Genomic DNA, 27,914 nt, shown 5'->3' on the forward strand with positions numbered 1-27,914 from the left:
GGCTCTGTTGATGGAGCATATGACTCTTGATCTCAAGGTTGTGAATTCAAGCCCCACATTGGGTGTAAAGATTACTTTTTCTTTCTTTCTTTCTTTCTTTCTTTCTTTCTTTCTTTCTTTCTCTTTCTTTCTTTCTTTCTTTCTTTCTTTCTTTCTTTCTTTTTGTTTATCTGTTCATTTGAGAGAGAGAACACTCTCACACACTAGCGAGGAAGGGGCAGAGAGAGAGAGGGAGGGAGAGAGAATCCTAAACAGAGTGTAGAGCCTGATGCAGGGCTCACTTTCATGACTGTGAGATCACGACCTGAGGGGAAATCAAGAGCCCACTGCTTAACCAACTGAGCCACCCAGGTGCCCCCAAAATAAAATCTTAAAAACAAACAAACAAACAAAAAACAAAACCAAGAAACTGTTCGGTTCTATTTGAATCCTTAGCAATTACTGCCTGATCAGCACTCATTTATGCAGTTCTCTCAACAAACGTTTATTTATCATTTACAATGTATCAGATAATCAGAATATTGAGCCAAATAAGGTGTACCCACGGTTTTCAGGAAGCTCACAATGTATTTGGGGAGATAAATTTGTAAACCAATAATAGCAAAGCGTTTTTAAAGTAATATACACAATAATATGGGATGATAATAGATTTGTCTATGCTAAATACATTTAGAAAGTGTCCACTTTGAAACTGGCGACAGACTTAAACACAAAATTAGAAGTCCTAACAGATATTTACCAAAAACACACATTTCAAGACACTTACTTAGGAGTGTAGCCGATAGCATTAAAGAGTATGGATAACAAGTCCTCAAAAGTATGTGCTTACAAATTAAGTGGTAATAGCCTAGGCTATTACTACAGGTGTTTTTGTTTTATTTTGTTTTGTTTTAATGTCAGAGGGTTTGGTTGGCTGATTAGATGGAGCTTCAGAGATGGGTGGTGCCAGTGAAACAGACACAAGACTGATTGTACGTTTCTTTAATTGGCTTTATGCTTTACCAATAAAAAATAAAGCTTCAGGAATGCTAGCATACTTGTGAACTTTGAATACATTAAGGAATGATTCTTGGGAAATATTACCTTAATCAAGTTAATCAAGCCACATCCATGTATATCCCTAAAAGAAGTTTCTTTTCTAGGGATAGTTTTTTGAGACATCTATGAATCACTACCTTTATTAACAAAGCGCTTCTATAATCATGTTGTAGAATTTACTAATTAAGGCGGTACCTGCCTGGCTGCGTCCGGTGGAGCATACAACTATTGATCTCAGGGTTGTGAGTTTGAGCCCCACATTGAGCATAGAGATTACTTAGGAATAAATAAGGGCGCCTGAGTGGTTTTGTCCGCTAAGCATCTGACTTCAGCTCAGGTCATGATCTCACGGTTTGGGAGTTCAGGCCCCACATTGGACTCTGTGCTGACAGCTCAGAGCCTGGAGCCTGCTTCGGATTCTGTGTCTCCCTCTCTGTCTGCCCCTCCCCCACTTGTGTTCTGTCTCTCTCTCTCTCTCTCTCTCTCAAAACTAAAAACAAACAGAAAAAAATACTAAAAAAATAAAAAACATTTTTTGTTCACCTATTTGATAGGCATTGTGGACATAAAGGTAAATAAAATCTCTGCCCTCAGAGTGCTCACAAATTAGAAGGGTAAATGTAAACAACTAATTGCTATGGGATTTTAGTAAGTACTATAATATAGGTATGTTTGAGATAGATTGTGACCGAAGGAAACCTTATCTTCTTTGGTTTGTCTGTGAAGGTTTCACAAGGGGGAAGAGATACTGGTTATTGTATGCATGGCCACTAGTTAGCCAGTTGGGAAGGATATTCAAGATGAAAGAGTACAGAAGACTGAGTCTCCGATAACATAGTATTATGGGCCGAATTGTGTTCCCCCAAAATTCATACGGAAGTCCGAACCCCCAGTACCTCAGAGTGTGATCGTATTAGGAGACAGGGCCTTGAAAGAAGTGAGGAAGTTAAAATGAGGCCTTTAGGGTCAGGCCTAATCTAATCCTACTGATGTCCTTATAAGAACAGGAAATGTGGGCATTCAGGAGCCACCAGGAATGTATACACACAGAGAAAAGGGCCATCTACAAGTCGAGGAGAGAGTCCACAGGAGAAACGTCCCTTGACGTTGGACACCCAGCCTCCAGAAGTGTAAAAATAAATTTCTGTTGCTCAAGCCATCCAGTCTGTGGTGAATAGTTACGGCAGCCTTTGATGTGTGTATTTTCACACCACCAAGCAACTCCTCAATTCTCAGCTGAGGATAACAGAATGCCCTTCCCAATTCAACTTAGCTCTGATACAATCCAGCCGAGATAGCAGCAGATGTCACAGATTAAAGGCTCAGCCTCCCTCTCCCTCCGCTTCAGACACCAGTGGCAAACCCAGGTCGTCAACTGCCGTAGATTAGAGGTTCCAACAGCCCCCTCCTTGGATTTGATTAATTTGCTAGAGCAGCTCACAGACCTCAAAGAAACATTTAGTCACATTTATCAGTTTATTATAAAGGATATAATAAAGCATACCGATGAAAAGGTACACGGGGCCTGTTCAAACCCTGACAGTTGGTTCAGGTTGGCCTGGGCAAGGAGGTGATATACATACCGTGCGGCTAGTGTGACTGAGGAGTTTAATTATTAATTTCATCCCATTTTAATTCATTTAAGTTTGTATTTAAAATCTGAAGAAGTGTTGGGGCACCTGGCTGGCTCAGTCAGTAAAGCATGCAAATCGTGATCTTGGGGTGTTGATTTCAAGTCCGATGTTGGGCATAGAGATTACATTAAGAAAGGAAAGAAAGGAAGGAAGGAAGGAAGGGAGGCAGGAAGGAAGGGAGAGAAAGAAAAGAAAGAAAGAAAGAAAGAAAGAAAGAAAGAAAGAAGCAATTTTTAAAAAGCGAAGCAGTGTAAAAATATTAGAAGTACTACAAAATGTTTTTGTTAAATGCAACTTCATCATTTCGCCTCAGTCGTTGAAAATTTAGTGTCCCAATTAAGATATGCTGTAAATGCAAAATACAGATTGCATTTTAAAGATCTAGTACCAGGGGCGCCTGGGTGGCTCAGTCAGTTAGGCGGCCGACTTTGGCTCAGGTCATGATCTCACAGCTCGAAGGCTCGTGGGTTCAAGCCCCACGTCTGGCTCTGTGCTGACAGCTCAGGGCCTGGAACCTACTTCCGATTCTGTATCTCCCTCTGTCTCTGCCCTCCCCAGCTCACGCTCTGTCTCTCTCTCTCTCTCCCTCTCTCTCACAAAAATAAATAAATTAAAAGATAAAAAAATAAACAAAGATCTAGTACCAAAAAAAGAGAAAGTACCTCATTAATAACTTTTATATTAATTACAGGTTGCAATGGTAATATTTGGCATATGTATATATTAGGTTAAATAAAATATAGTATTGAAATTAACTCATTTCTTTTCACTTTTTTTAAACGTGACTACTGGAAATTTTTAAATTTCATATGTGGCTCACATGTTTCTCTTGGACAGCACTGATCTAGACTTTATTCAATAAGCATTGAAGATATTTGAGTAGGAGAATGATCCGATTAAGATTTCGATTTAGTGTAATTCATCTCAGCACTGGTGTGGGATGGAGTGATTTTTAAAGGAAATCTGAGGAGGGGAGAGTGGTAAGGGTCTGAGAGCTGGGATTAGGTGCTTCAGGATCAGCTAGAGTGATGAATGGTTGCAACCCAGTTTAGACAAGAAAATCAACATTTCTCAAATTGTTTCTTTCTTTACCCTGTGTTTTCTTTGGTGCTTTTGGATTCCAAATGAACTCTGACTGCACTTAACGTGGTAGAGGAAGATTAGAAAATAACATGCTGCAACAAAAGTTGTTCTTTATGAGGAAAATTACAAATACAAAGCAAAGAGTAGAATTAACTCTGGCCATCTTTAGCCTTTAGCTATTTGGTGAGCCTTGAAATGCCATTTACACTGGCCTGTGAAAGAAGCAGTTTTTTTCTCTGTCTGTAACTCTACGTGTTTCAAACCCGTATTTCTCGATTTCAGGATTTTTTGGTTTGTTTTCCCACTGAGTTATCGCAGTAGCAAACAGCCTCCCACAGACTAGCAAGAAGCTAGGATTGAGATTTGTGGTCTGCAGATAGCTGTATTTGGATTTAGGAGACTTCAGGCCATTATTTCGTTCATTACTTTCTTCTTAGCAGACCTACATTAAACTATGAGGTGGGAATTTAGTAACATTTCTCCCCAGTCTATTCCATTTTCACATGTATCCACCACATTTCCTCTTTTGTTTTCGGTAAAGGTGGAAGAACGTCCCACAGCAATCGAATGATACAAGATACATGTTTTATTTACCTTGGTGGCCTCCCCTAGCTTAATCACCAAATGAATCACCAGAGCTTGTAACTCCTAACTAGAGTTGGGGATCTAGTGGGACCTACTCTCAAAGTGCATCGAAGAGCCCAATCAACCAACCAATCTCCCCAAAACATACCAACGCAGAGATGTATTGAGCAACTGTTATCTATTGCCCAGGGTGCGGATTACCTAATGGATGTCTGTCACTCTGGGGGACAAGCCCAGCACTGACTGGTTTCGGGTCAGGAGTTTATTAGGTCCCTCGTCCCCAAGAAGCATGTGTCTCAATATGTCAGCACACTTTTACATTCTTGAGATTCAGTTGAATTCCAGTTGTAACCTGTTAAAAAAAAAAAAAGTACATATATTGCCACAAGTAGAATGCTCTCTGTTCCTGTGGCTTAACTTTTTTTAAGGTAATTTTCTCAGACTGAGTTAGCCAGACAAAATATGTTTCACATCTCTCTCCCTTTCGCCCTCCCTCCTTTTTCCCCAAGAAGGAAATATTCTACAAAATTATTTCCAAAACTTAACCTGCAGTCTTATCTTTCTCCATAGCTGTTTTACACACGTTTATTTGGGACACATAAATCCTGCGCCTTCACGATTACATTTGTTATTTCATTAACCATTAGGCAAATAATTACTGGGGCAAAAACTGTGTTCTGGAATTATGCCGGAGCCTGCTCTGAGTAAATGAAGGGGGTAATACAGACCTACTTTTTACTTTTATTTGTGCCATTTGCCCTTGCAAAACATTGAAGAATAATCCTGCTAAGCCTAAGGAGAAGGAGAAAGAAAGATAAAGTGATTTAGAGCCAAGAGTGACACTGTGAGACAAATAATAAATAAAAGCAAAGATAAGAAATAAGATAAATGGGAATGCAAACTGCTGCAGCCATTCTGAAGAACAGTATGGCGGTTCCTCAAAAAAGTAAAAATAGAAGTACCCTATGACCCCGCAATTACACTACTAGGTATTTATCTAAGGTGTGCTGTTTCGAAGGGGCACAGGCACCCCCGTGTTTATAGCAGCACTGTCAACAATAGCCAAAGTATGGAAAGAGCCCAAGTGTCCATCGATGGATGAATGGATAGATGTGGTATATATATACAATGGAGTATTACTCGGCAATCAAAAAGAATAAAATCTTGCCATTCGCAACTACATGGATAGAACTAGAGGGTATTAGGGGCGCCTGGGTGGCTCAGTCGGTTGAGCGTCTGACTTTGGCTCAGGTCATGATCTCACAGTCCGTTGAGTTCTAGCCCTGTGTCAGGCTCTGTGCTGACAGCTCAGAGCCTGGAGCCTGCTTCGGATTCTGTGTGTGTGTGTCTCTCTCTCTCTCTCTGCCCCTCCCCTGCTCATGCTCTGTCTCTCTCTGTCTCAAAAATAAATGAAAACATAAAAAAAAGAAGAAGATGTGGTATATATATACAATGGAGTTATTACTCAGCCATCAAAAAGAATGAAATCTTGCTGTTTGCAACTACGTGGATGGAACTAGAGGGTATTACGCTAAGCAAAATTAGTCAGAGAAAGACAAATATCATATGACTTCACTCATATGAGGACTTTAAGATGAACATAAGGGAAGGAAAGCAAAAATAATATAAAAACAAGGAGGGGGATAAAACATAAGAGAGTCTTAAATATGGAGAACAAACAGAGGGTTGCTGGAGGGGTTGTGGGAGGGGGGATGGGGTCAATGGGTAAGGGGCATTGAGGAATCTATCCTGAAATCATTGTTGCACTATGTACTAACTAACTTGGATGTAAATTTAAAAATAAATAAATTTAAAAAAAAGATGAAGCAGCAATGTAATTTTTCAAAACCAAAAAAAAAAAAAATAATAATAATAACATAAAAACGCAGAGGGAGGCAAAACCATAAGAGACTCTTAAATGCAGAGAACAAACTGAGGGCTGATGGGGGTGGGGGGTGGGGGGTAGGGAAAATGGGTGATGGACATTGAGGAGGGCACTTGTTTGGATGAGCACTGGGTGTTGTACGTAAGTGATGAATTACTGGGTTCTACTCCTGAAACCAATACTACACTGTATGTTAACTAACTTGAATTTAAATGAATAAATTTAAGAAAGAAAGAAAGAAAGAAAGCAGAAAAGACCAGAGGAAAACAGGGCGTCATGGTCCTCTTACTCTAAGTTGCAAGGTCCAGCCATCAGCCTCATGTAGCTGTTGAGTATTTACGTGTAGCTCATGCACCTGAAGAGCTGAATTGTTCATTTTTATTCATTTAAAATATTTTCCGATCAAACACAACTTTGTTGTTTTGATAGACACCATATTGCTTTAATTATAGAACATTTAGAGCCTAAAATGGAGATGTATGCTAAATGTGAAATATACACTGAATTTCAAAGACTTTTTAGGGGAAAAAAAAGTAAACTACCTTAGTAATAATTGTTAGATGGACGTCATACTGAAATGATATTATTTTGGCTATAGTGGGTCAAATAAAATAATTATTTTTAAATTAATCCCTCTCGTTTCTTTAAAAATTTTTAATGTGGCTACTGGCAAATTTTATATTACATAAGTGCTTGGACTCTATTTCCATTGGACCTCGCTGCCATACAGGATATTCTTTGTCCTTTGGCTGCTCAATTCAGTTGCTGTGGTAACTAAAGGGGCCTCTAGGCTCAGTGTTTCCTGGAAGGACCCAGAGTGAGTGGGGGGAAGGGAGGTATGACCTCAGGGAAGGTTTTCTTGGATGTCACGTTTCACTCATGCTCGGTTCTCTCAGGTAACAGTCGGATTTAGAAAATATCCTCACTGTAAAAAAGAGAGAGGCATCATAATCTGGTTTGTTTCAGGTCCAGTAGCATCAGTTTGAATTCTAGGCCCTCAACCAAAACCCCAAAGAGAGATGCACTTTCCCTGGTTTACCAACTAGAAACATTATGTCCATTTACTGCTCTATCACTGCTGGACCCTTTTCCCCCATAGTGAAGGGGTTGCTAGGCTACAAATTAATGGGCATTAGGAATTTGACCAGTGTTATCCACCCCCCAACACACACACCACCAGCAAAGCCTCGATACTATCTCTCCCCCAACTCTTTAATCAGAACTAAATTGTTTTCTTTGTTTACTCTCACCCTGGAGCCTCTTCTCTCTCTCTCCTCTTATTATCCTTCCATCTTCCTCTGTTCACATTTTTCTTATCTGTTTTTCCTACTCATCTTGGTCAATTGTCTCCTATGGCTTAGAAATCGGATACTTATCTCACTCTTTTCTTTCAAGAAATTCACAGTCCGTAATTAATAGGCTATTGATCATTCTCTCCAGTGTGTAAGAATCAATTGGGCTTGTCCCTTTTTAACAAACATGGTAAGTGGAAGAAGGGAAATGCTATGAATTCCTTAAAAGCCAGGCAGTTTTTTGCCCTACATACTGACGAGTCCCCAACTTCTTGGAGAGCATCTGACGTGTACTGCGTGTGCAGCAAATACGTGTTTAACTGAATTTGGTAATTGTTCCATCTGTAGACGCTATAAGCCTGAGAGTAGAGGCAAAACATTGTAGAATGGGTAGGATTCAGAATGGGTGGTATGGTGAATGCCGTATTAAGGAGTTTGGATCCTATCCCATAGGCAGTTGATTTTTTTCCTTCCTGCACCCCAGGGAAGTTGGTCTGGCTCCCAGATACTCAGGTTTTCTTCCTCCTGGGAGAGATTGTACTAATCCGAGGACAAGGAGAGCCAAAACCTGGTCCAATTCTTCCCTTGTTTGCGTTTCTTCTCTCAAACTGCCCTTCCTTCCCCTTCAAGATTGTAGACCTAGCCTGTAATCAAAAAGCAGCTGATAAATTCATAGCATTATGCATCTTTCTGCTTACACTCCTTCAAGCAACCTTAACTCTCAGATAGTAGCACCCAGTCAACTTTGCCTTATATAAATAGCATTTATTCTCTCTTTATAGATTAATTTAATTCCCAGCAGATGCGAGAGCAAAAATTAACGTGTATTTGCCCTCCCTCCAGCCTTTTCTGGTAGCATTTTGTCTGTGAAACTAAGAGGCTATATAGCGGCTATTAGAAGAGGGAAGGAGGACGAGCTTAAAAAACGGAGTGGGGAGGGTGAAGGATGTGGTTTTGAAACAAGGGGAGGGAGGGAGTTGTCGTCTAGGGTGGGGGTAGAATTTGAGGTCACAAAATTCCGAGAGGTCACGGGATCACTAGAGGCGGGTGTGGGGTGGGGCTGGGGGGGGCGGGGGGGGCTTGTCTCCCTTGCAGGCTCCACCCTTTGCAGAGATTATAAATAAGTAAGCCGGCGAGCTCTAACGGTGAAACTGAGGGGGACATGTGGAGCGGTCCTGGGGACCTGGAGAAAAACTTGCTGCCCAGAAAGACATTTTGGAGGTTTTGCTGACTGCAAGAGGTGGCTCTGGGATCCCACTCCTAGATCTTTATTGAAGACTGGAAAAGAATTAAATTAGGGCCATGGGGACACATAAGGTAAGAGATGATACGATTATCAATTATTTTTGCGCCTGCGGGGCACACTCAGAAAGGCCGAACTCAGTGGTGATGACTGTGCTGGGTTTTATTCTAAGTCATCTAGCCATCTTCAGGCCTTTTCGCTTCTCCAGCCTGCAGTGCCACAATTTGGCCACTACGCTGGATGTTAGAGCCTATCAAGGATTCATCCCCGTCCCGCTCACCTTTCCGTCGTAGGGAGAGACACCGGGAGAAGTTGTGCGTGTTTCTCAGGGGTTTTTTTGTGTGTGTTTTTGTTTGGTTACATAATCACATGCACTGAGGATGCGAGGATGAGATGGTTGAGTGTTAAGGCTGCCTGGCTGTGTTGATGACAAGCGTGGGTCTCTGAGCGAGCGCAAAGATTCCTCTGGAAGCATTAGACCTTGAAAAGACCTGGGATTGGTTTGGGGGCCTGGGTCAGTGTTCAGCCATCTGCTCTATAACCTATAGGAGTTCCTGGATACTAAGGAGATAGAATTCCCGGGGCCCTTATTGTGATTGCGATTGTGAGTGCACGATACATTAATAGGTCATCTTGTGTTGTGTATGCAATATTTGCAAGGAGAAAAAAGCATCATCACCAAGGTAAACTTATTTGAAAATAAATGAAAATAAGAGAAGGGATGAAGATGGGGGGGGGGGGGCGGGGAGGAAAAGGCCCTCAGGATAGTAAATGAAGAGGTGAGGCAGAAAAGAAGAGGTGCTTACTGATGGGAAAAGGATTAAGCAGAAAGAGCTGTGTACGGGGCGGGCGGGGGCACTCTGGTACTTAGGCCTAGTTGCCTAGGGTACAAGGTCAGCTTGGAGAACGGAAACGCCTAGCCAGCCACTCCGTCTAATCGGACAGAGAGGGGGTTCAAGGAAAGGAAGGACTGGGAGAGCGCTGCAGAAGATGTCTTCAGGCTTAACAATTAGGCTTCCCTCGAGCTGGAAATTTCAGATAACACTTGAATTACTCCAGCAAGGTGAAAGACGACTCCCTCCTCCCCACCTTGTCTCCCCAGTGTTGGGATGGAAGGGAGCTAGTGCACGCCCCCTGCTGGATGGGGGCAGCGGTACGTTATCAAGTAAACAGGGAGAATTTCAAATCGGACCTGGATACCTGTGGGTAGATGCTGTAGATTACATTATCTCGAGAGATAAGAACAGCCCAGTGATGAGGACACCACCACCACAACTCTGGGCTTCAGTGGGATCTGGGGTACAGGAGAGACACTGTTTCCAAAATAATCCACTTCCAGGAAGCCCCAGGTCTATGCTTGCTTTTATCTGAGGCAGTTTTTTTTTTTTTAATACTTTCAAACCAATTAAGCCAGGTCCCCTTAACTTTCTTCCCATAGTATCTTGCCACTTCTCCCAAGTTTACGTAATGGTCTGCACATCTCTGGATAAGTTCTTCAGTACAACCTGTTGTTTTGTGTTCCCCATTCATTACCTAAATTTCATTAAGTTTTTGTTCTTTGCATACTGCTCATAGTCAAGTGCTCCTAGTACTCAATCGAGAGTTTTAAGGACTGTTCTTTTTTCCCTTCTCTCCCTCCCCACCCCAGGTCACGGCGCCGCTGATCTTTGCCATCTCCATCGCTACGATAGGCTCTTTCCAGTTTGGCTACAACACGGGAGTCATCAATGCTCCCGAGATGGTGAGTGCCGGAAACTAGAGTTAAGGGTTAGAATTTGGAATAGGGAAATTATTCCTTGAAGTAGGGTTTCAAGAGTGAAGAATTTCAGTCAGACTTGGTGCCTAGCTCGGCTAAGGCTGAAGAGGCAGAATAACGGTGGGGAAGTCTATAGCTGAATCATTAAAGCAAAAAACTCAGTTGCTCCGTAAACCCGTGACTGGACCCGTTCTCCTCTCACCCTGTCGTGATGGTGGGAAAACGGGGAGGTGGGGGGTTCTTGGGAGGACTGGGGTAGTCACTGAATATCGGTGCTGCTACCTACTGGGATTTTCAGGACAAATCAAGCTTGTTCTTTTCGGAGCCGCCATTGACTCCAGTATGTTCTGGGTCTCTTCCAATCCCATCTGTTCACTCACTGGATTCTCTACCTGTAAAGTAATCGTAATGCTGTTTTCTTAGGGAGGAGAAGATCGCCCGTATTTGTCCCTTCTCTCATTCAAGCGTAACAGTCTTCCTGCCCACCCACCATTTTAATTTGCAGATCATAAAGGACTTTCTCAACAACACCTTGAATAACACACACAACAACCCTCGCGATGAGGTGTTACTCACTTCCCTCTGGTCTTTGGCTGTGGCCATCTTCTCCGTCGGTGGTATGATTGGCTCCTTCTCCGTTGGACTCTTTGTCAACCGCTTTGGCAGGTATTGACTAGAAACTGGGCAAAGAAGGAGGCTATGCTGGTTGCATTGAGAACAGGTATTGAGAATCAGGATGGAGAGGCTATGGGGCGCCTGGGTGGCCCGTTAAGCGTCCGTCTCAGGTTAAGATGTCATGGTTCCTGAGTTTGAGCCCCACGTCTGGGCTTCCTACTGCTGTCAGCACAGTGCCTGCTTTGGGAGGACCCTCTGTCCTTCTCTCTCTGCCCTTCCCCCGCTCGTTCTCTCTCCCTCTCTCTAAGTAAATAAAAACTTAAAAAAAAAAAAAAAAGGGAGGGGGAGGAGGTAAGGATGTATTTGAATGAGAGCATTCCCCAATCTGATCAAGGCAAGCTTAGTCCAACAGGCACTGAATAGGACTGCCCTTGCTTGAAGCCGTGTTGCCCGTCAAGAGATTAGCCTTTGGCAGTCCAGCATAAGCTAATTCAGGATTATTAATAAAGTGCACTGTGGAATTTCCCAGAAACCTGCTTATATTCACAAGGTCAGAAGTTGTTTGCTTTTCTTAAAAACTTTGCGGTCTCGTGCAGATGTTTGCATTATTTTACAAAGCCGGATCGGGAGGAAACGTTTTCTAACCCTTGGTCTGTGGCACGTGTGGACAATGGCCAAATAACTGAACTGACATTCCCCCCTCCCCCAAAAGAAAACCGAATCTCCTCATTCTGTGCTAACTTGATTAAAATGTCTTAGCAGAATACTTCCAGTATTCTGGTGAAGGAACCATTTCGTCTGCTAATGAGATGTCCTGGAAACACAAATGGAATTCAACTTTTTAAAAAATTAAAGCAACCGGTTTTATTTGATCATTGTTTGGCTTGCATTGTCGAGGGCACCTTGTGTCAACTAAAGTCACTGAAATTTTAGTGTGGACCTCCCAATTCACGTGACTTTCTTCCAATTGTTCTTTTCTTGAGAGAAAGAACCTCTCTCCTAGAGAGAGGTGGGGACCCAGGGAAAGGAATGCAAAGAAAGGCAAAAGAGAGAATGAGGGATGGTTTGGGATGTACCTTTAAGATCTCCCCAGGATTTCAAAGCTCCCCTGGGTAATTCCAGTGGGCCTCCCGAGGGGAGAATCTAGATTTGGTTCTTCCCAACATCTGCGGTAATTTTTCAGTATTAACCTCTTACCTTGTCATCCTTTAGCTGTTCCAGTGGCTTTGCCTCCCACATCTAACACACAAATGCGGCAATTTGTTATTTTATTCTGGCTCTCAATACTAATTGTCCACGGCCTCCCCACAGGGCTAGCCTTAGAGAAGGCGAGCTGCAAGGCGGTCTGCTTTTTACAAATAGAAAAACATGTGTCTGAACTCTATCTTTGTTACTTGTTGGTGACATCTAAGCAGTTACGTTATAACAAGACTCCGTAAGAAGCATACAGAGATCAGTACTGGTCCAAAAATTTCTCTAGAATGTGTTGGACCAGCTGTAGCAGAATTGCCCAGGGCGGTGGTTCTCAAACCTTCTCTTTGAATGAAATCACCTGGACTGCCTTGGGGATCAGATTGCTGGGCTCCACCCTAATGATGCAATAAATTGGGTGGATGGGACAATTTTAATTTGTTGCAGATCTCTAGCTGATGCTGTCAGTCTGTGGCCAACTTTGGGAACTACTGGCCTTTGTGGTTACTGCGATTCTGGCTACAGCTGGGGCTTAGGAGAATCTTAAACAAGTTCTCTAGGTGATTTTATGCACACAGAGGTGTAAGAACCGCCGATCCTGGTTATCCCAGCTAGAAATGTTCTGATAACAGAAAAAGGAAAAGTTAGACCAAAAAGAGAAGGTACATAAGGCTGGAGAAGGGTGAAAAGACAAGGAAAGAAGGAGAGAGACTGGGCCTATTTTGCTAATTTCTCTTGTGTTTTCATTTAACCTTTCAGGCGCAATTCGATGCTCATCGTCAACCTGTTGGCTGTCGCTGGTGGCTGCCTTATGGGGTTCTGCAAAATAGCCAAGTCGGTTGAAATGCTGATCCTGGGCCGATTGATTATCGGCCTCTTCTGCGGCCTCTGCACAGGTTTTGTGCCCATGTACATTGGCGAGATCTCGCCTACCGCCCTGCGGGGGGCCTTTGGCACTCTCAACCAGCTGGGCATCGTCGTCGGGATTCTCGTGGCTCAGGTACTTCCTGAATGTCAGTTTCATGGCTCCCTAAATGAGTTAACATAAAGTAGTCCTGAATCTCTGGCTCGCATTCAACTACGTAAGTTTCAGGTATCATTACTACAACTCACAGACAGCTTCAGAAGCAAGGGAGGGTAGAGAAAGGGGAAGAAACAGAGTTTTTCTTTTCCTGTGGTAAAAGCACGGAGGGTTTTCCGAATTTCGTTTTTAATCCACTGTGGCTCGGAAAGGAGGAGATTTATGGTAGCCTCTTTGCCTGGCTTCCAGATCTTTGGCCTGAAAGTTATCCTGGGGACAGAAGAGCTTTGGCCCCTGCTGTTGGGCTTCACCATCATTCCCGCGATCCTACAAAGCGCAGCCCTTCCCTTCTGCCCGGAGAGTCCTCGATTCTTGCTCATTAACAGAAAGGAAGAGGAGAACGCCAAGGACAGTGAGTATCCCTCACACCCTCACTGTAGGAATTTTAGGGCTGCGGTTTGTTTCAGGACGAGGGTGTTGGGTCTGTCCTCTCCTTTCCCTTGCCCCTCAGAACCCGAGTGAAGGGTTTCCTGATGGCTCTCATGTCAGAAACTTTCTTTCTTCTCTCTTTCTTTTTTTGTTTTTTAAATTCTTTTTAATGTTTACTTTTAAGAGAGAGCACACGCACAATCAGGGGAGGGGCAGAGGGAGAGGGAGACACAGAATCCGAAGCAGGCTGTCCGCACAGAACCCGACGCCAGGCTCAAACTCATGAGCTGTGAGTTCTTCTATGGCCTGAGCCTAAGTCGGACGCTCAGCTGGCTGAGCCACCCAGGCACCCCTCGATTCGACCCCTAAAGAATGACGTGAGAGTTAAAAAGGCGGGAGGGGCCGAGTGTCCGACTTCATGTCATGATCTCGTGGTCTGTGAGTTCAAGCCCCACATCGGCTCGCTGCTGTCAGCCTGTCGGTGCAGAGCCCCTGTCCCCCCTCTCTCTGTCCCACCCCCCCAAAAATACATAAACACTTAAAAAAAAAACTAAGAGAGAAGCCGATTGAGGCACAGATGCTAGCCAGGGCTCGTCTCGCGTGGCCTCTTCCCAGCTGTTACGGGGAAGATGACCTTGGGTCAGCACCTTAACCTTATCCTTGGTTTGCTTGTTTTACCAGTCCTCCAGCGATTGTGGGGCACCCCGGATGTGACTCAGGACATCCAGGAGATGAAAGATGAGAGTGCTAGGATGGCACAAGAAAAGCAACCCACGGTGCTGGAGCTCTTCAGATCGCCCAGCTACCAGCAGCCCATTGTCATTTCCATCATGCTCCAGCTCTCCCAGCAGCTCTCTGGAATCAACGCGGTGAGTATCTGCTCCACGTCTGAGGGGGCCCACGTTGCACTTAACTCCCCTGACCGCGGTGCCAGGTGCTGGCGTGGTCACCCCACGACGCTCGCCACATGGCGGCCACCCCAAAGTGTTGGTTATCCAGGCTCTGACTTAGTGTTGGTTTTTATTTCCTTATTACTAGCGTTCATTTATTTAAGTAATCTCTACACCCGACGTGGGGCTCGAACTCACAACTCTGAGATCAAGAGTCCAAACGCTCCCCTGACTGAGCCAGCCAGGCGCCCCTGTTTTATTGCTTTAAGATTCTGTCTGCAGCACATGTTTTCCATGTGGAAAGATAAGATACATTCAAACAAAAAATTCATCACCTTTAGTCTTGGAACTTGTGGTTCACATCTGTCCTCTTCCAAATTTTTTTCAGTATACAGGACATTACAAATTTATCTACTTTTCATTAATCCTCTTTCTGACCCACTCATTTTTTATTTCCGGTTGTCTTTAACTTTGGTCAATCTTTTTTTAAAGTTTTATTTATTTTGAGAGAGAGAGTGCATGAAGGGCAAAGAAGAAGGGGACAGAATCCCAAGCAGGTTCTGTGAGGTCAGTGCAGAGCCCGATGCAGGGCTCGAACCCACAAACCGTGAGATCATGGCCCAAGCTGAAATCAAGAGTCAGACACTTAACCAGCTGTGCCACCCAGGTGCCCCTAACTCTGCTCAGTCTTATCTCGTGTCATCAAAGATAATGTAAGCCATACAACTAAAGTAGATCCAAGAATTTACTGCTGTGGTTTTTTTTCCCAGGACTTCACAGTCTAGAAAGCATGGTAAAGCCCAGGGGAATAATGAGGCAATCCATTCAAGAGGTATACATGTACTATTCTATATGTATATTTACAACTAGAATAGTGACTCTGATTGTTTAAAGTGGGGAGCACAATGGAAGCTGACAGTTGGCAGGTAACTTATATTCTACGCATGTAATCACCTTTCAGCATTTGAGTCTTCGGTGTGGTAAGAGAGGGTATTTATTCCCCTACCTTCTATCCATTTCAAGATAAAATATTTGTAATTGAGACATACTGCTGTCCTGCCTCTTTAAATTTCAGATGAATGCCTTGAGAGCTTCTGACCAGTCTTTTCTTTCTTTTTTTTAATGTGTATTCATTTTTGAGAGAGAGAGCTAGGGAGGGGCGGTGGGGGTGGGGGGGTTACTTAGAGCTGAAGCAGGCTCCACGCTGACAGCAGAGGGCCCTGCGCTGGGCTCGAACTTACAAACTATGATCACGACCTGAGCCAAAGTCGGACGCTCAATCAGCTGAGCGCCCCCCCCCCCCGCCCCCGGATGCCCCTCTCATCACTCTCTGATCAATATGATTAGATCATTTTGTAGCAAGTTGGCCTTTGGCCTTTTCTCTGTAACACGCCAAGAAGGTTGCTTGTATCTGAAATAGCAGTGCTTCTCATGCAGGGTTGGAGGATGTAATATCAGAAATTGGGAGGAAAGATAGTTCAGTGAATCTGGTTCTCAAATTCTGTCGCTTTAAAAATCACTGCAGGGGCACCTGGCTGGCTCAGTTGTATAACATGCAACTCTTGATCTTGGGGTTGTAAGTTCAAGCCCCACGCTAGTTATAGAGGTTACTTAAAAAAAAAAAAAAAAAAAATATATATATATATATATATATATATATAAATGTATATGTATATGTATATTTGTGTATATATATATATGTATATTTGTGTATATATATGTATATTTGTATGTGTGTACGTATATATATATATATATATGTTTTTTTTTTTAATTAAAAAAAAAAAAATCACTGTAGTAAAATACACTCTGAAGACTTTCCAGAACAGCAGGGCTGGGACTACAGTGAGGCATCGAGGTGCAAGTCAGTGGTCCTAAGCATGAGCGCCTCCTTAAATTGTGCACCCTAGGTGCCTCACTCACACCCAGCATGCATAATTTAGGCTCCAATGCCGGCCCTGTGAAGCAGGATCAGAAAAAGCCCACTCTTGGAAAAATTACAAATGATAAATTAGCACTCTGGAGTACAGACTCCTCCCACTTCAGGAAATGATGTGTGAAAACACTTTTTCAACCTACATTTGAGTAAACGGTGTTTTCTAATTTCCTTAGAAAAGGCAGAGGGTCAGAGGTTGGGTAGTGTTTACCTAGCAGAGTAAAACTGCTTGAGGGTGAGATGATGTATGAGTTAGCTTGAATCCCGCTTGATAGCAGCAAATAGCAAGGTAATTTGACTGTAAGAACTTTCCTTGAGATGTGTACGTATGCATTAGGTTTTTGTTGTATAGGCTTTTAGATAAGAGAGAGTATTGCCATAACTATTCATTGCTAGGTTTAACTGTTCAAATGTCTTTTCTCACAAGCTTTATAATATTAAGTATTATTGGAATTTTTTTTAGCAGTCTTAGCTCCCCCTTCTCTTCTAGAGCAGCAATTTTTGATTGGGATGATACTACAAATCTTTTTTTCCTTCCTCCCTCCCTTCCTGCCTGCCTGCCTGCCTGCCTGCCTTTTTTGAAGATTTTATTTTTAACTAATCTCTACACCCAAAATGGGACTTGAACTCAGAACCCCGAGATCAAGATCTGCATTCTCTACTGACTGAGCCGGCTAGTCGCCCTAGTTTCTTTTTTTTTTTTTTTTAAAGTAAACTACCCCCAACGTGGGTCTTGAACTCTAAGCCTGAGATCAAGAGTCGCATGTTCTACCGACTAAGCCAAGAGCCCGCAGATCTGCTTCCAAAAGCACAGCCTTGTGGCACCTGTCTGGCTTAGTCGGTTGAACATCTTGCTCTTGATTTTAGCTCATGATCTCATGGTTTGTGGGATCGAGCCCCACACTGGTCTCCATGCTGACAGCACAGAGTCTGGTAGGGATTCTTTGTCCCTCCCTCTCTGCCCCTCCCCCACATGCACTCTCAAAATAAATAAACTTTAAGAAAAAAATTTATTAAGAGCACAGCCTTGGGGCGCCTGGGTGGCTCAGTCGGTTAAGCATCCGGCTTTAGCTCAGGTCATGATCTCCCAGTTCACGAGTTCGAGCCCCGCGTCAGGCTCTGTGCTGACAACTCAGAGCCTGGAGCCTGCTTCGGATTCTATGTCTCTTTCTCTCTCTCCCCCTCCCTTGCTTGCGCTCTATCTCTATCTCTCAAGAATAAATACACTTTAAAAAAATAAAAAATGTAAAAAGCACAGCCTTAGTCTTATTTTAGAAAATACAAATATACGTGGCTTCTATCTGAGGTGGTAAGAGTTGTTTCTTGAAAGGTAAATCCCAGTATAGATGCTTATATTCATGAAAAAGTCTGACGAATTTTGCTGTAGAGACACACACTCTGGATGAAATCATAAATTCTTGACTCAAACCTGAGGGACTGAGCCTAGATGATCTAGACACTGCCAGGCACTGTTCCCTTATTACCTTGAAGTCTGAGTCCAATATTTTGACATCTCTTTAACCATGGTAGTTGTAGCAGCCATACATAACCGTACACGTTAAATAGCAGCTTATTGAATAGTATAAAGTTAAAATGATAGGAGGTATTACTTCCTGAAACACTTGGGATGGACCCAGAGCTAGGAATTCTAGCCCGAGTTCTGCTTCTAATTACATGAGCAGGCTTGAGGTTACTCCTCAATTGCTTCACCATCAAATTAGAATATCAGTGTACCTATCACTGTTTTCAGGGCTAGGGTAGTTATCTATTGAAGAAGCTTACTTAAGGGGCTTGCTGCTGGTTGGCTCAGTTGGAAGGGCGTTTGACTCTTGATCTTGGGGTCACGAGTTCGAGGCCCACACTGGGTGTAGATCTTACCAAAAAAAAAAAACAAAAAAAAAAACTTTAAAACACACAAGGCTTAGTTGAAAAAATTAATAGGACTTAAACCTTTAGATCTAAGTTGGTAAAAAAGATGTTAAGGAAGAGACTTAAATGGAGCAGAAGGAGTAAGCGTACAAGAAAAAATGGAAACAAGCAGCTAGAATTGACAAGAACTAAGAAGAGAATAAGAGGTAAGATTCAGAAGATAATTCATTTGCAGAAAAGATACCGTGATTGAACAAGAAAACCCCAGAAAGGACCCCCCTTAACCTCCTGGGACGGTCGAGTTTATTTTTTGAGGGTTCTCTGTTTAACTGCGGTTTCAGAGCTGCATCTTTTGTTTCCCACTAGGTGTTCTATTACTCAACAGGCATCTTCAAAGATGCGGGCGTCGAGGAGCCAATCTACGCCACCATTGGTGCGGGTGTGGTTAATACCATCTTCACCGTCGTTTCTGTAAGTTGGGTGCTTTGGTAGTTTGCGGGGCCGGGCCGGTGGGGGGCAGTTCTTACTACACATGTTCAAAGATGGGTTTCACGGCCTTCCACCTCCCTACCATCACCTAAACCTTTTTGGCCTGTTCTTCGGGGAAAGAAAAGCTATGGAGTGATGGGTGTAAGTAGACTTCACTCCCTCCAAGCAAACAGGAAGTGCATGAGAAGGAGGGAGGTGTGCGGGGACTACAGAGGATGCTTTCAGCTTGGAACTAAAATGGGCAGGGTGACCATAACAAGTATCCTGCCATTGGGAAGGCAGATTCGGGTAACTCATGCAGCGTTTTCACGAAAGGGAAAGCAGAAATGTCATGTTCTGTTATTCTCCTTATAGCTGTTTCTGGTGGAAAGGGCAGGGAGGAGGACCCTGCATATGATTGGCCTTGGAGGGATGGCTTTTTGTTCCATCCTCATGACCATCTCCTTGTTACTAAAGGTGAGTGCTCTTGGAGGAAAAGAAGGGGGGTGGGGGGAGGCGGGTAGAAGAGGTTACAGGTGACCCTCCGTGACACAGGTGGGAAGATCCGTAAGGTCACATGCCCAGAGTTTTGAGAAAAGTGGATCATTAGAGATAGGTAGTTAAGCTGGTACAGTTCTTGTATCCGTATAACATGTGGCTTGTTAAATACCCTATGTAATCTAATTCTTAAAGTAATCTTGAAGTAATAATGACTCCCATTTTACGGACAGTGAAATGATCTCAACGTGAAAATGACCTATGTGTGAGGTGAGCACAAGGTTAGGATTCAAAAACCCAGGGCTTTGGGCTAGATAGTCCAGTAACCCCATTGGACCCCGGCACAGAGTGCTTTTCGTGCTCAGTAGGTCCTCATCTCTGGGAGGCTAGATCCTAGCCAGGTTGTGCTGTGTTTTAGTACTCACTTGCCTTTGTTCCTTTCTCATATAGGATAACTATAATTGGATGAGTTTTGTCTGTATTGCTGCTATCTTGGTCTTCGTGGCCTTCTTTGAAATTGGCCCAGGCCCCATTCCCTGGTTTATTGTGGCCGAACTCTTCAGCCAGGGACCCCGCCCAGCTGCCATGGCAGTGGCTGGTTGTTCGAACTGGACCTCCAACTTTCTGGTGGGGCTACTCTTCCCTTCAGCTGCAGTAAGTAAATTACAACGAATCTCCCCTAGGGGCGCCTGGGTGGCTCTGTTGTTAAGCATCGGGTCATGATCTCATGGTTCACGAGTTCATCAGGTGAGCTCGAGCCCCACTTTGGGTGAGCCCTGCTTCTCTCTCCCTCTTTCTCTGCCCCTTGTGGGGGTTCGCTGTCTGCCCCTCACTCACTTGTGCCCTCTCCCTCTCCCTCTCTCTCAAAAAAGAAAGAAAGAAAACGAAATTTACCTAGCCAGTCTCAAAACCAGCTCACCTAAGCCGACAGGTTTAAAATCTGTTTCCTGACACCACAGAGGGTTAGATATCAAGTGTTTTAAAACAGATTTTGTTTCTCATTTTCAATGGCATATAGAAAAAGAAAGAATGATGGCAAAAAAGGATTGAAGCAGGAGGGTAAGACTGGGAACCCACCCCTCCCCGCCCCCCAGAGAGAGAAAGAGAGAGAGAACACGTGCATGGGTGAGGCGGTGCTGAGAGAGAGAGAATCCCAAGCAGGCTTCGTTCTGTCAGCGCAGAGCCCGATGTGGGGCTCAAGTCCGCAAACGATGAGATCATGACCTGAGCTGAGATCAAGAATCAGACACTTAACCAACTGAGCCACCCAGGCACCCTAAAACTGGGAACTTTTATTAAAAGACCACTAGTCCGAGGTGATTACAGGCATAGTTCTGCCTAGAAACAATGATAGTTTTAAGCCTCCAGGGATTCCAAACCAACACTTAAATCCATACTTTGAATTTGCATTCATGACTCCGTGACCTTAAAGGCTCACTACACAAAGGGATGTCAATGAATGGATGAGACAGCTCCTATTCTAAAATAACCTGGAGTTGGTTCCTTAAATAAAGGAACTTGCAGTGGACTTCTGGAAAGCAGTTCCTATTTCTGTGAGTCTTTCAGAAACCCACATTTGATCTGATTTTGTTTTATTTAAATGGTACTTAACAGAGAGTGACAGAGAGAGAGCACACACAGGGGAGGGACAGAGGGAAAGAGCAAGAATCTTGAGCAGACTCTAGCCTAAGTACAGAGCCTGATGCGGGGCTCAGTCCCATGACTCTGGGACCAGGACCTGAACCAAAATCAAAAGTGGGACATTGAACCACCTGAGCCGTGCAGGCGCCCCAGAAACCCGGATTTTAAAAATCATCTTCAACAGTCCTAAACTACTCCGTAGGTATTTAGAAGCAGGGAACTTTAGTGAAGAGGAAAAAGAACGGCTCAAAATTGCAGAGAAATCTAGTAAGTTAGCAAGGGCATCGTAAATCTCTGAGGAAGCCTTGATGTTCTTGTTAAATGTGGAGAGGTTATGTCTTGGAGCCTACTAGAAATGGACGGCACGGAAACGAGTTTGGCCACGACCAGATTTGACCCTGATACTCCTTTTTTTTTTTTTTTTTTTTATCTTTTCACTAGTTCTATTTAGGAGCCTACGTTTTTATCATCTTTACCGGCTTCCTTGTTATCTTCCTGATCTTCACCTTCTTCAAAGTCCCTGAGACCCGTGGCAGGACTTTTGAGGAAATCACACGAGCCTTCGAAGGGCAGGCGAGGGAGGCTGTCAGAGGTGAGAAAGGCCCCATCGTGGAGATGAACAGCATCCAGCCCGTGAAGGAGACCGCCACCAGCGTCTAAGCCGTGCCTCCTCCCCGCCTCCCTCCCAACACGGAAAAGCAACCTCTCCCCAGAGGAGGGAGAGACCTCATCAGGTTGTAACCCAGGACTGTTTCCGAATGCTGCTACTTGATTCCTTTCTCTTCCCTCACACACCATGAGCACTCAGAGGAGCCCAATGCTGGACTTAGTTGTATCTTCAATGGCTTTCGAAACATTTCAGTTCTTGGACGTTTCTCTTCCGTGTAGAAGAGACCAAGTGAACCTAGCTTCATCTCCGGAGGGACTGGCCACTTGGCTTAGGACAACATTGCCAGCTCTTCCTCCCTTGGCTTCTACTATGGCCCCACAAGGGCCTACAGGGGAGTAAGAGTGAGGTACAGTTTCCCTGACCCCAGACTTACCAGGAAGCAGATCTACAGGAGTGTGGAGGGCAGAGAGGGATTAAATACGAGCACCTTCCTCGCTTCCATACAGCTCTCTGCAGAGCAGATTAACTTGAGTTTTATTTATTTTTACCTTCTGGTTTTATTGCATAAATATTTATTTTTTTAAGTGTGAAGTAATTTTACCAAATAATGGAAACGTAAGGAAATTGAGGTTAGAGGGAGGCGCTTAAAGAGAGGTTTATAGGGTAGAAGATTCGATACTGGCGAGGTCAAGGTGCAATAAGGGAAGATTTGCGGAGAAAAGTAATGTGTTATCGGAGGGGGTACGATGGGGTGCGTGAACGTTGCGCGTTGCCTCTCAGCGATTTCTGTCCTTCAGGTGGAAACTCTCAAGTTAAATTTCTCAGAGAAGTCATGTGCCTGTATTAAGAAGCTACTGGTTACCTTTGGAACTTTTTTCTTTGTTTTAAGATTTTATGTAGTGTTACTTGAAATCTCGGGTTATTATTGAGATGGGCATTGTAGTTAATGGTGGTTAACGGGTTCTAATTTTGGTTGGAGTCCGGAGAAGGGAAGGCTGTTTCTAGCAATCCTGTCTCCCCTCGCTGGACCAAACAACTCCTTCCCCTTGTAGTGGACTCACTTTTTTGTATTTTGTTTTTTTAATGAGCTCCTACCACCTGCCTGGTGGGAGAGCCTTCCCAATGAGCATCCCAAAAAATTGGTTCTTGGTAGAGGTTCAGTATTTCTAAATGTTATTCTTTAGGAGATTTTAGTTGTTGATTTTTGTTTTAAGCCATAGCTTTAAAAGAATTCAGAGGAGAATGTTGGTAACTACCTTGAATTTGTAACCTCAGCTCTGGGGGTGGGTCTTTTCCTGAACGATTATTATCCAGTTGAACTATATGTTGTCGCTTTAAGGTCGTTGCATGTGTGTTCATCTGTTGCCATATTTCCATAGTGTTACGTCAAGTGCCCTTCGGGGGCCGTACATTTGAGACAGTTATGAGTAAATGTGCAGTGTAACCCACACTTGAGAGAGTATGAATGTATGTGCACTGACACTTTGCTCTGGGTAAGGTAGTTTATTGGTAACTTGTTTCCTCGGTGTTCTACAGCCCCCCCCCCTTTCGAACAGAATGTGTTAAAACTCATCTCTCTATATACAGAGAACACTGCCTCTTCTGGGTGGAATTTGCATCTATGGTTTTCTTCCAGACTTTATACAGTTCAGTCTCATCTGGCTACCTTTCCCTGTTGGAGAGATGGGGGAGAATTCCTTAAGGAGACTACTGGTGGTAGATTCCATCTCACCCTAGACCCAGACAGTGGGAGTAGGAAAGAAGTGTGAGATCAGGACATGTGGCCTCTGGAGGTCGTTGGAGGGGAGTCATGGGGTAGTGGGAGGCCTTTCTTTTAAGAGGACAAAGAAACAAACTGAAGACTTCTAACTCTGGAGCATTTCGGAGAATTAGATGAGATGGAGGGGTTTCTGTTCGCCCCAGCTCACGGACACCTCCACAAATCCTCTAGTTTCCCAGTATTTGAATAAATGGAGATTGGACCCCATGACATTTACTCTGTCTTCCCTCTTTCATATGTTGCTTGATCACCCTCTCTCTCCTTGGTGCTTACACAGTTCAGGCCCTTTAGCCAAACCCTTGCCTATGACAGTATTTTACTTCCCAGTTCTCACTGTTCCCTCTGGTCGTTGAGCCGCTGGAAAAAAAAACAAAACAAAACTCACAGAGCTTTTGGAATGGGGCTTTGAACAGGTGACTTCCTCTAACCGCCCTTCTACTTCTGGCTCCTCAAAAACAGTGGGTTGGCAGTTAGCAGGTGGAAGTCTTCCCATTTCGCAGCGACCGGATTGTGAATATTTCCAAATGGATTTTCTATTATTAATGTTACTGTGGTTCTTTGTTTTGAAATAAAAATCCTGAATGTACATATGACATCACAGGCTTGTCTTTTTTCATTTGTGCTTTGTTGTGTTTTTGTCCTTCCTGGAACACAAAATCGGCTTTAAGTCCTGGTTTGGCCACACAGTGCCTGTCGCTGCCTTGAGTAAGTTTCTTTATGAGAGTCTGGTACACATAAAAACAGCGATACATGTTTATCACACAGATGAAATGAAAAGCCTTAGAGCGTTGCTTTGTACACTCCATAAATCACCGTTGCTTCCTTTCCTGAATGAGAATTCTGCTTTTCTCTCTTGTGCTTTCTTCCTTCCTTTCCCCTCTAGTCTTTGCTCTCTGAAATTCATCCTACACTGATTAAGACGTCCATACTGTATTTATATCGCCATCCTACTCAAAATCCTTCAGTAGCTTCCAGCCAACTACAGAAAAAAACAAAACAAAACTTAAGCCCCCTACGGGTCACTCCCCCACCCACCCAGGGCAAGGTCCCTGCTACCTTTTCAGTTTGATTTACCATATTGTAGCTCCTATTTATACAGGAAAACACCCACACCCACTTCATCACTCATTAACACTTTTTTTTTTTTTAATGTTTATTATTTTTGAGAGAGAAACACAGAATCTGAAGCAGGCTCCAGGCTCTGAGCTGTCAGCACAGAGCCCGACCTGGGGCTCACTCGCATGGACCTGGACCGCCAGATCATGACCTGAGCGGCCAGGCACCCCTCTCATTAACCCTTTCATGCCTTCATTTATTACTTTGACACTCCCCTACATTTCCAATCACTTCCTAAAGACACGTGAACGGCTACTTTTTATTTCTATCTAGTCCAGGCGTGAGCTCCATAAAGCCTTCCTTACTGGCAACATAATCCCTCCACTGGTACTCTGTGTGAGAGGTAATGAGGATGAAACCCTGACCTGAAAGAGCCCTGAGAGAGCACCATATTCTCCACGATTGTGGGGATCGCAGCTCCCTTTTTCTATTTTTGCTTCCTTGTAATTCATTCTCCGGCAACCAGACTGATCTTAAAGACTTCCAATTACATCTTGTCACAAACTAGCTTGCAGGCTCCTTTCCTGTGGCCTGTTAATTCAGGGACCACACATCCCAGTTTACTGCGATCGCCCTGGTGTAACTTCCAGTATACTGCTTTCATTCATTTTCAAAACTGCCCTGAAAATGTGTTCGGGGAAAAGGTCTGCTTCTTCAGCTTCATCTCTTGACACTCTGCTCACAGACTAGCCACACTGGGCCTTCTAGTTTTCAAAGACATCAAGTTCATTATCAGTAGGTTCTTTACACTTGGCCCCCTTAGAATATTTGACCTCGACATTTTTTTTTAATTTTTTTTTTTAACTTTTATTTATTTTTGAGACAGAGAGAGACAGAGCATGAACAGGGGAGGGGCAGAGCTAGAGGGAGACACAGAATCGGAAGCAGGCTCCAGGCTCTGAGCCATCAGCCCAGAGTCCGACGCGGGGCTCGAACTCACGGACCGCGAGATCGTGACCTGAGCTGAAGTCAGACGCTGAACCAACTGAGCCACCCAGGCGCCCCTCGGCCTCGACATTTTGTGAGGCTCAGTCTACCTTGTGAGTTAGGTCTTAGTAAACAACCTCTAGAATATAAGCCCCATAAAAGCAAGGACTTGGTCTCACTCATACGTCACACACTGTTGAACATCTAACATGTTTAAGTGTTATTAGTCTGGTTCCAATCAGAAAACAGAAACCACACAGTGACTGGTTGATTGATTGCTGGGGGGGAAGGGGGGAGGACAAATAATTTTTAATTTTTTTAAACAAATACACCGAAGAAACGCACAAGTATTTAAGCAGGGAAAATGTAATATAAAGAATATCAAGGGAGGCCTGGCTGTTTCAGTCAGTACAGCATGCGACTCTTGATCATGAGGCTGGGGGGAAAAAAAGATACCGAGGTATAATAAAAGTAAAAGATAATAGATAGGACAAGTCAATATGGTATCCTAGAGCTGAAGGAGAGTATCCAAAGAGAGACTTGGAAGAGAGGGCATCTCCCCAAAGCTGAGGTTCAGATCTTACTGGAAAAGGCACGGTTGCAGTCTACTGATGGCAGAGAAATGTGCTGGGTTGCGGGACAATCGAGGGTACCCAGGGAGTCGGGACATCAACATCGTTGGGGGGGGGGGGGGGCGGGCGGCGCTTTGGGCCTCGTGGAAAGTGATTGCCAGACAGAGGCGGAGGCGGTGAGGTGACTGCAGAAACTTGCATTCCGGGTGTGTGGCTGGGGCAGGGTGCCCCCAAATGTCCTGTCACCTGTGGTGCGGCCACGGGAATCCGCAGCACCATCTACTGAGAAAACTTCACTGCGCTTAACGCTCTCAAGAAGAAATGATTTCAAGGAATTCTATCCCTTACCAACAGGTACTGAAGGATGAATTTGGAGCTGTGAGGCAATAAATCGGTAAGCGGCACAGCTGTTAGATGGCTGGCCGGCCGAAGCGATCGTTGGCTGAATCTGCCATTTCCACACCTCCCAAAGCCTACCTGTGCTTCGATGAAATTCAAGTTGAATGAATGAATGAATGAATGAATGAATGAATGAATTTATGTATGTATGTATGTATGAATGTATGTATAATCGAAAGCGTTTGTTGCAGATATTTGGCTGAAGTTCCCCCTGTGCGGCTGCCGCTGAGGTTGGGCTGGCGGTCCCTGCCCAGGGTTTTGGCAAGTGAAAAAGAGGAAAGGTAGAAGGTGGCCCTTGAGCTTGGAGTGGGTGCTGCCGGATGAGGCGGGGGGGCCAGGCTGCTGGTGAGGCCCCAGCCCTCTAGCTCTGGCTCTGCGTTCCCGGTCTTCCCCACGCCGGCCCATCACCACAGAGAACCTCCCGGGTGTCGATTCCCAAAGAGTGACGCCAACGAATCACCCAGTGTTACATCTGTGTCCTTGATCCGGGCCCTGGTTGCCGGCGCGGCTGCAACCCGCCGTCCGCCAAGGCACCCAGCCACCTTCCTCCTTCCGGTCGCCGCCCTGCTCTCTCCGCGACCCCTGCTGCAGGGCGCACCGAGCGCGGGGGGTCCCAGGCCGCGGAGCCCCGCCAGCCCTGCGGCCTCGACAAGCCACTTCCTCCGCCCTCCGCGGCGTCGCTGGAAGCTGGTCTGGCGCCTGGGAAACCGCAGAGCCTGCGAGAGGCGGGGCTTCGGCCGCGCCCCCACTGCGCAGGCGTGGGCGGCCGCAAACCTGTCTTCCTGAGTCCGTTTTGTTCGAGAGCGTTAGAATGATTACTGACTGGCTCTGGTCCAGGTCATAACCCAGCAAACCTTGCAATGCAGGTGTTTCCCATCTGTCTCCTTATAAAGCGACTTTACCCTTCCTGGATTGCCCTAGGCTTAGTGACTTGATTGATGGGACTGAATCACGTGAGTTAGGATAGATTCCAGAAATTAATTCCAGGGGCACCAAGGTGGCTCAGTGGGTTGAGCTTCCGACTGGATTTGGGCATCAGGTCATAATCTCACAGTTCCGTGGGTTCAAGCCTCGCATCGGGCTCTGTGCTGGCAGCGTGGAGCCTTGTTTGGAATGCTCCATCCCTCTCTGTCCCTCCCCCTCGTGCGCTGTCTCTGCCTCTCTTATTTCTATTTTTTTAATATTGATTTATTTTTGAGAGAGAGAGAGAGACAGAGTGTGAGTGGGGGAGGGGAAGAGAGAGAGGGAGACACAGAATCTGAAGCAGGCTCCAGGCTCTGAGCTGTCAGCACAGAGCCCCACCTGGGGCTCGAACCCACGAACCATGCGTGATCTCATGACCTGAGATGAAGTTGGACGCTTAACCAACTGAGCCACCCAGGCGTCCCTGAAGCACAAAAGTTTTTAATTTTCTTGGTGGTTTTGTAAAATAGTAT

At 44.6% G+C, this 27,914-nt stretch overlaps 1 protein-coding gene across 6 annotated transcripts in view; it reads left to right on the top strand.

Moving 5' to 3' along the window:
- SLC2A3 (solute carrier family 2 member 3) overlaps nucleotides 1-23,845 on the top strand; it is an 87,796-nt gene extending 63,951 nt beyond the window's left edge. For 5 of the 6 annotated variants that reach the window (XM_027074200.2, XM_027074201.2, XM_027074202.2 and 2 more), the window contains 9 exons: nucleotides 10,409-10,501; nucleotides 11,022-11,182; nucleotides 13,082-13,322; nucleotides 13,593-13,755; nucleotides 14,454-14,641; nucleotides 18,834-18,938; nucleotides 19,311-19,412; nucleotides 19,884-20,087; nucleotides 21,516-23,845. In XM_027074200.2, coding sequence (XP_026930001.1) covers nucleotides 10,409-10,501; nucleotides 11,022-11,182; nucleotides 13,082-13,322; nucleotides 13,593-13,755; nucleotides 14,454-14,641; nucleotides 18,834-18,938; nucleotides 19,311-19,412; nucleotides 19,884-20,087; nucleotides 21,516-21,734 — 1,476 coding nt within the window. In that variant the 3' untranslated portion in view covers nucleotides 21,735-23,845. Of the gene's footprint in view, nucleotides 1-8,626; nucleotides 8,835-10,408; nucleotides 10,502-11,021; nucleotides 11,183-13,081; nucleotides 13,323-13,592; nucleotides 13,756-14,453; nucleotides 14,642-18,833; nucleotides 18,939-19,310; nucleotides 19,413-19,883; nucleotides 20,088-21,515 lie in introns of those variants that run through there. The other variant, XM_015061339.3, reaches the window with a different exon arrangement.
- Nucleotides 23,846-27,914: the final 4,069 nt, after the last annotated feature.

Source organism: Acinonyx jubatus, chromosome B4, assembly GCF_027475565.1.
Source record: "Acinonyx jubatus isolate Ajub_Pintada_27869175 chromosome B4, VMU_Ajub_asm_v1.0, whole genome shotgun sequence".
Lineage (NCBI taxonomy): Eukaryota > Metazoa > Chordata > Mammalia > Carnivora > Felidae > Acinonyx > Acinonyx jubatus.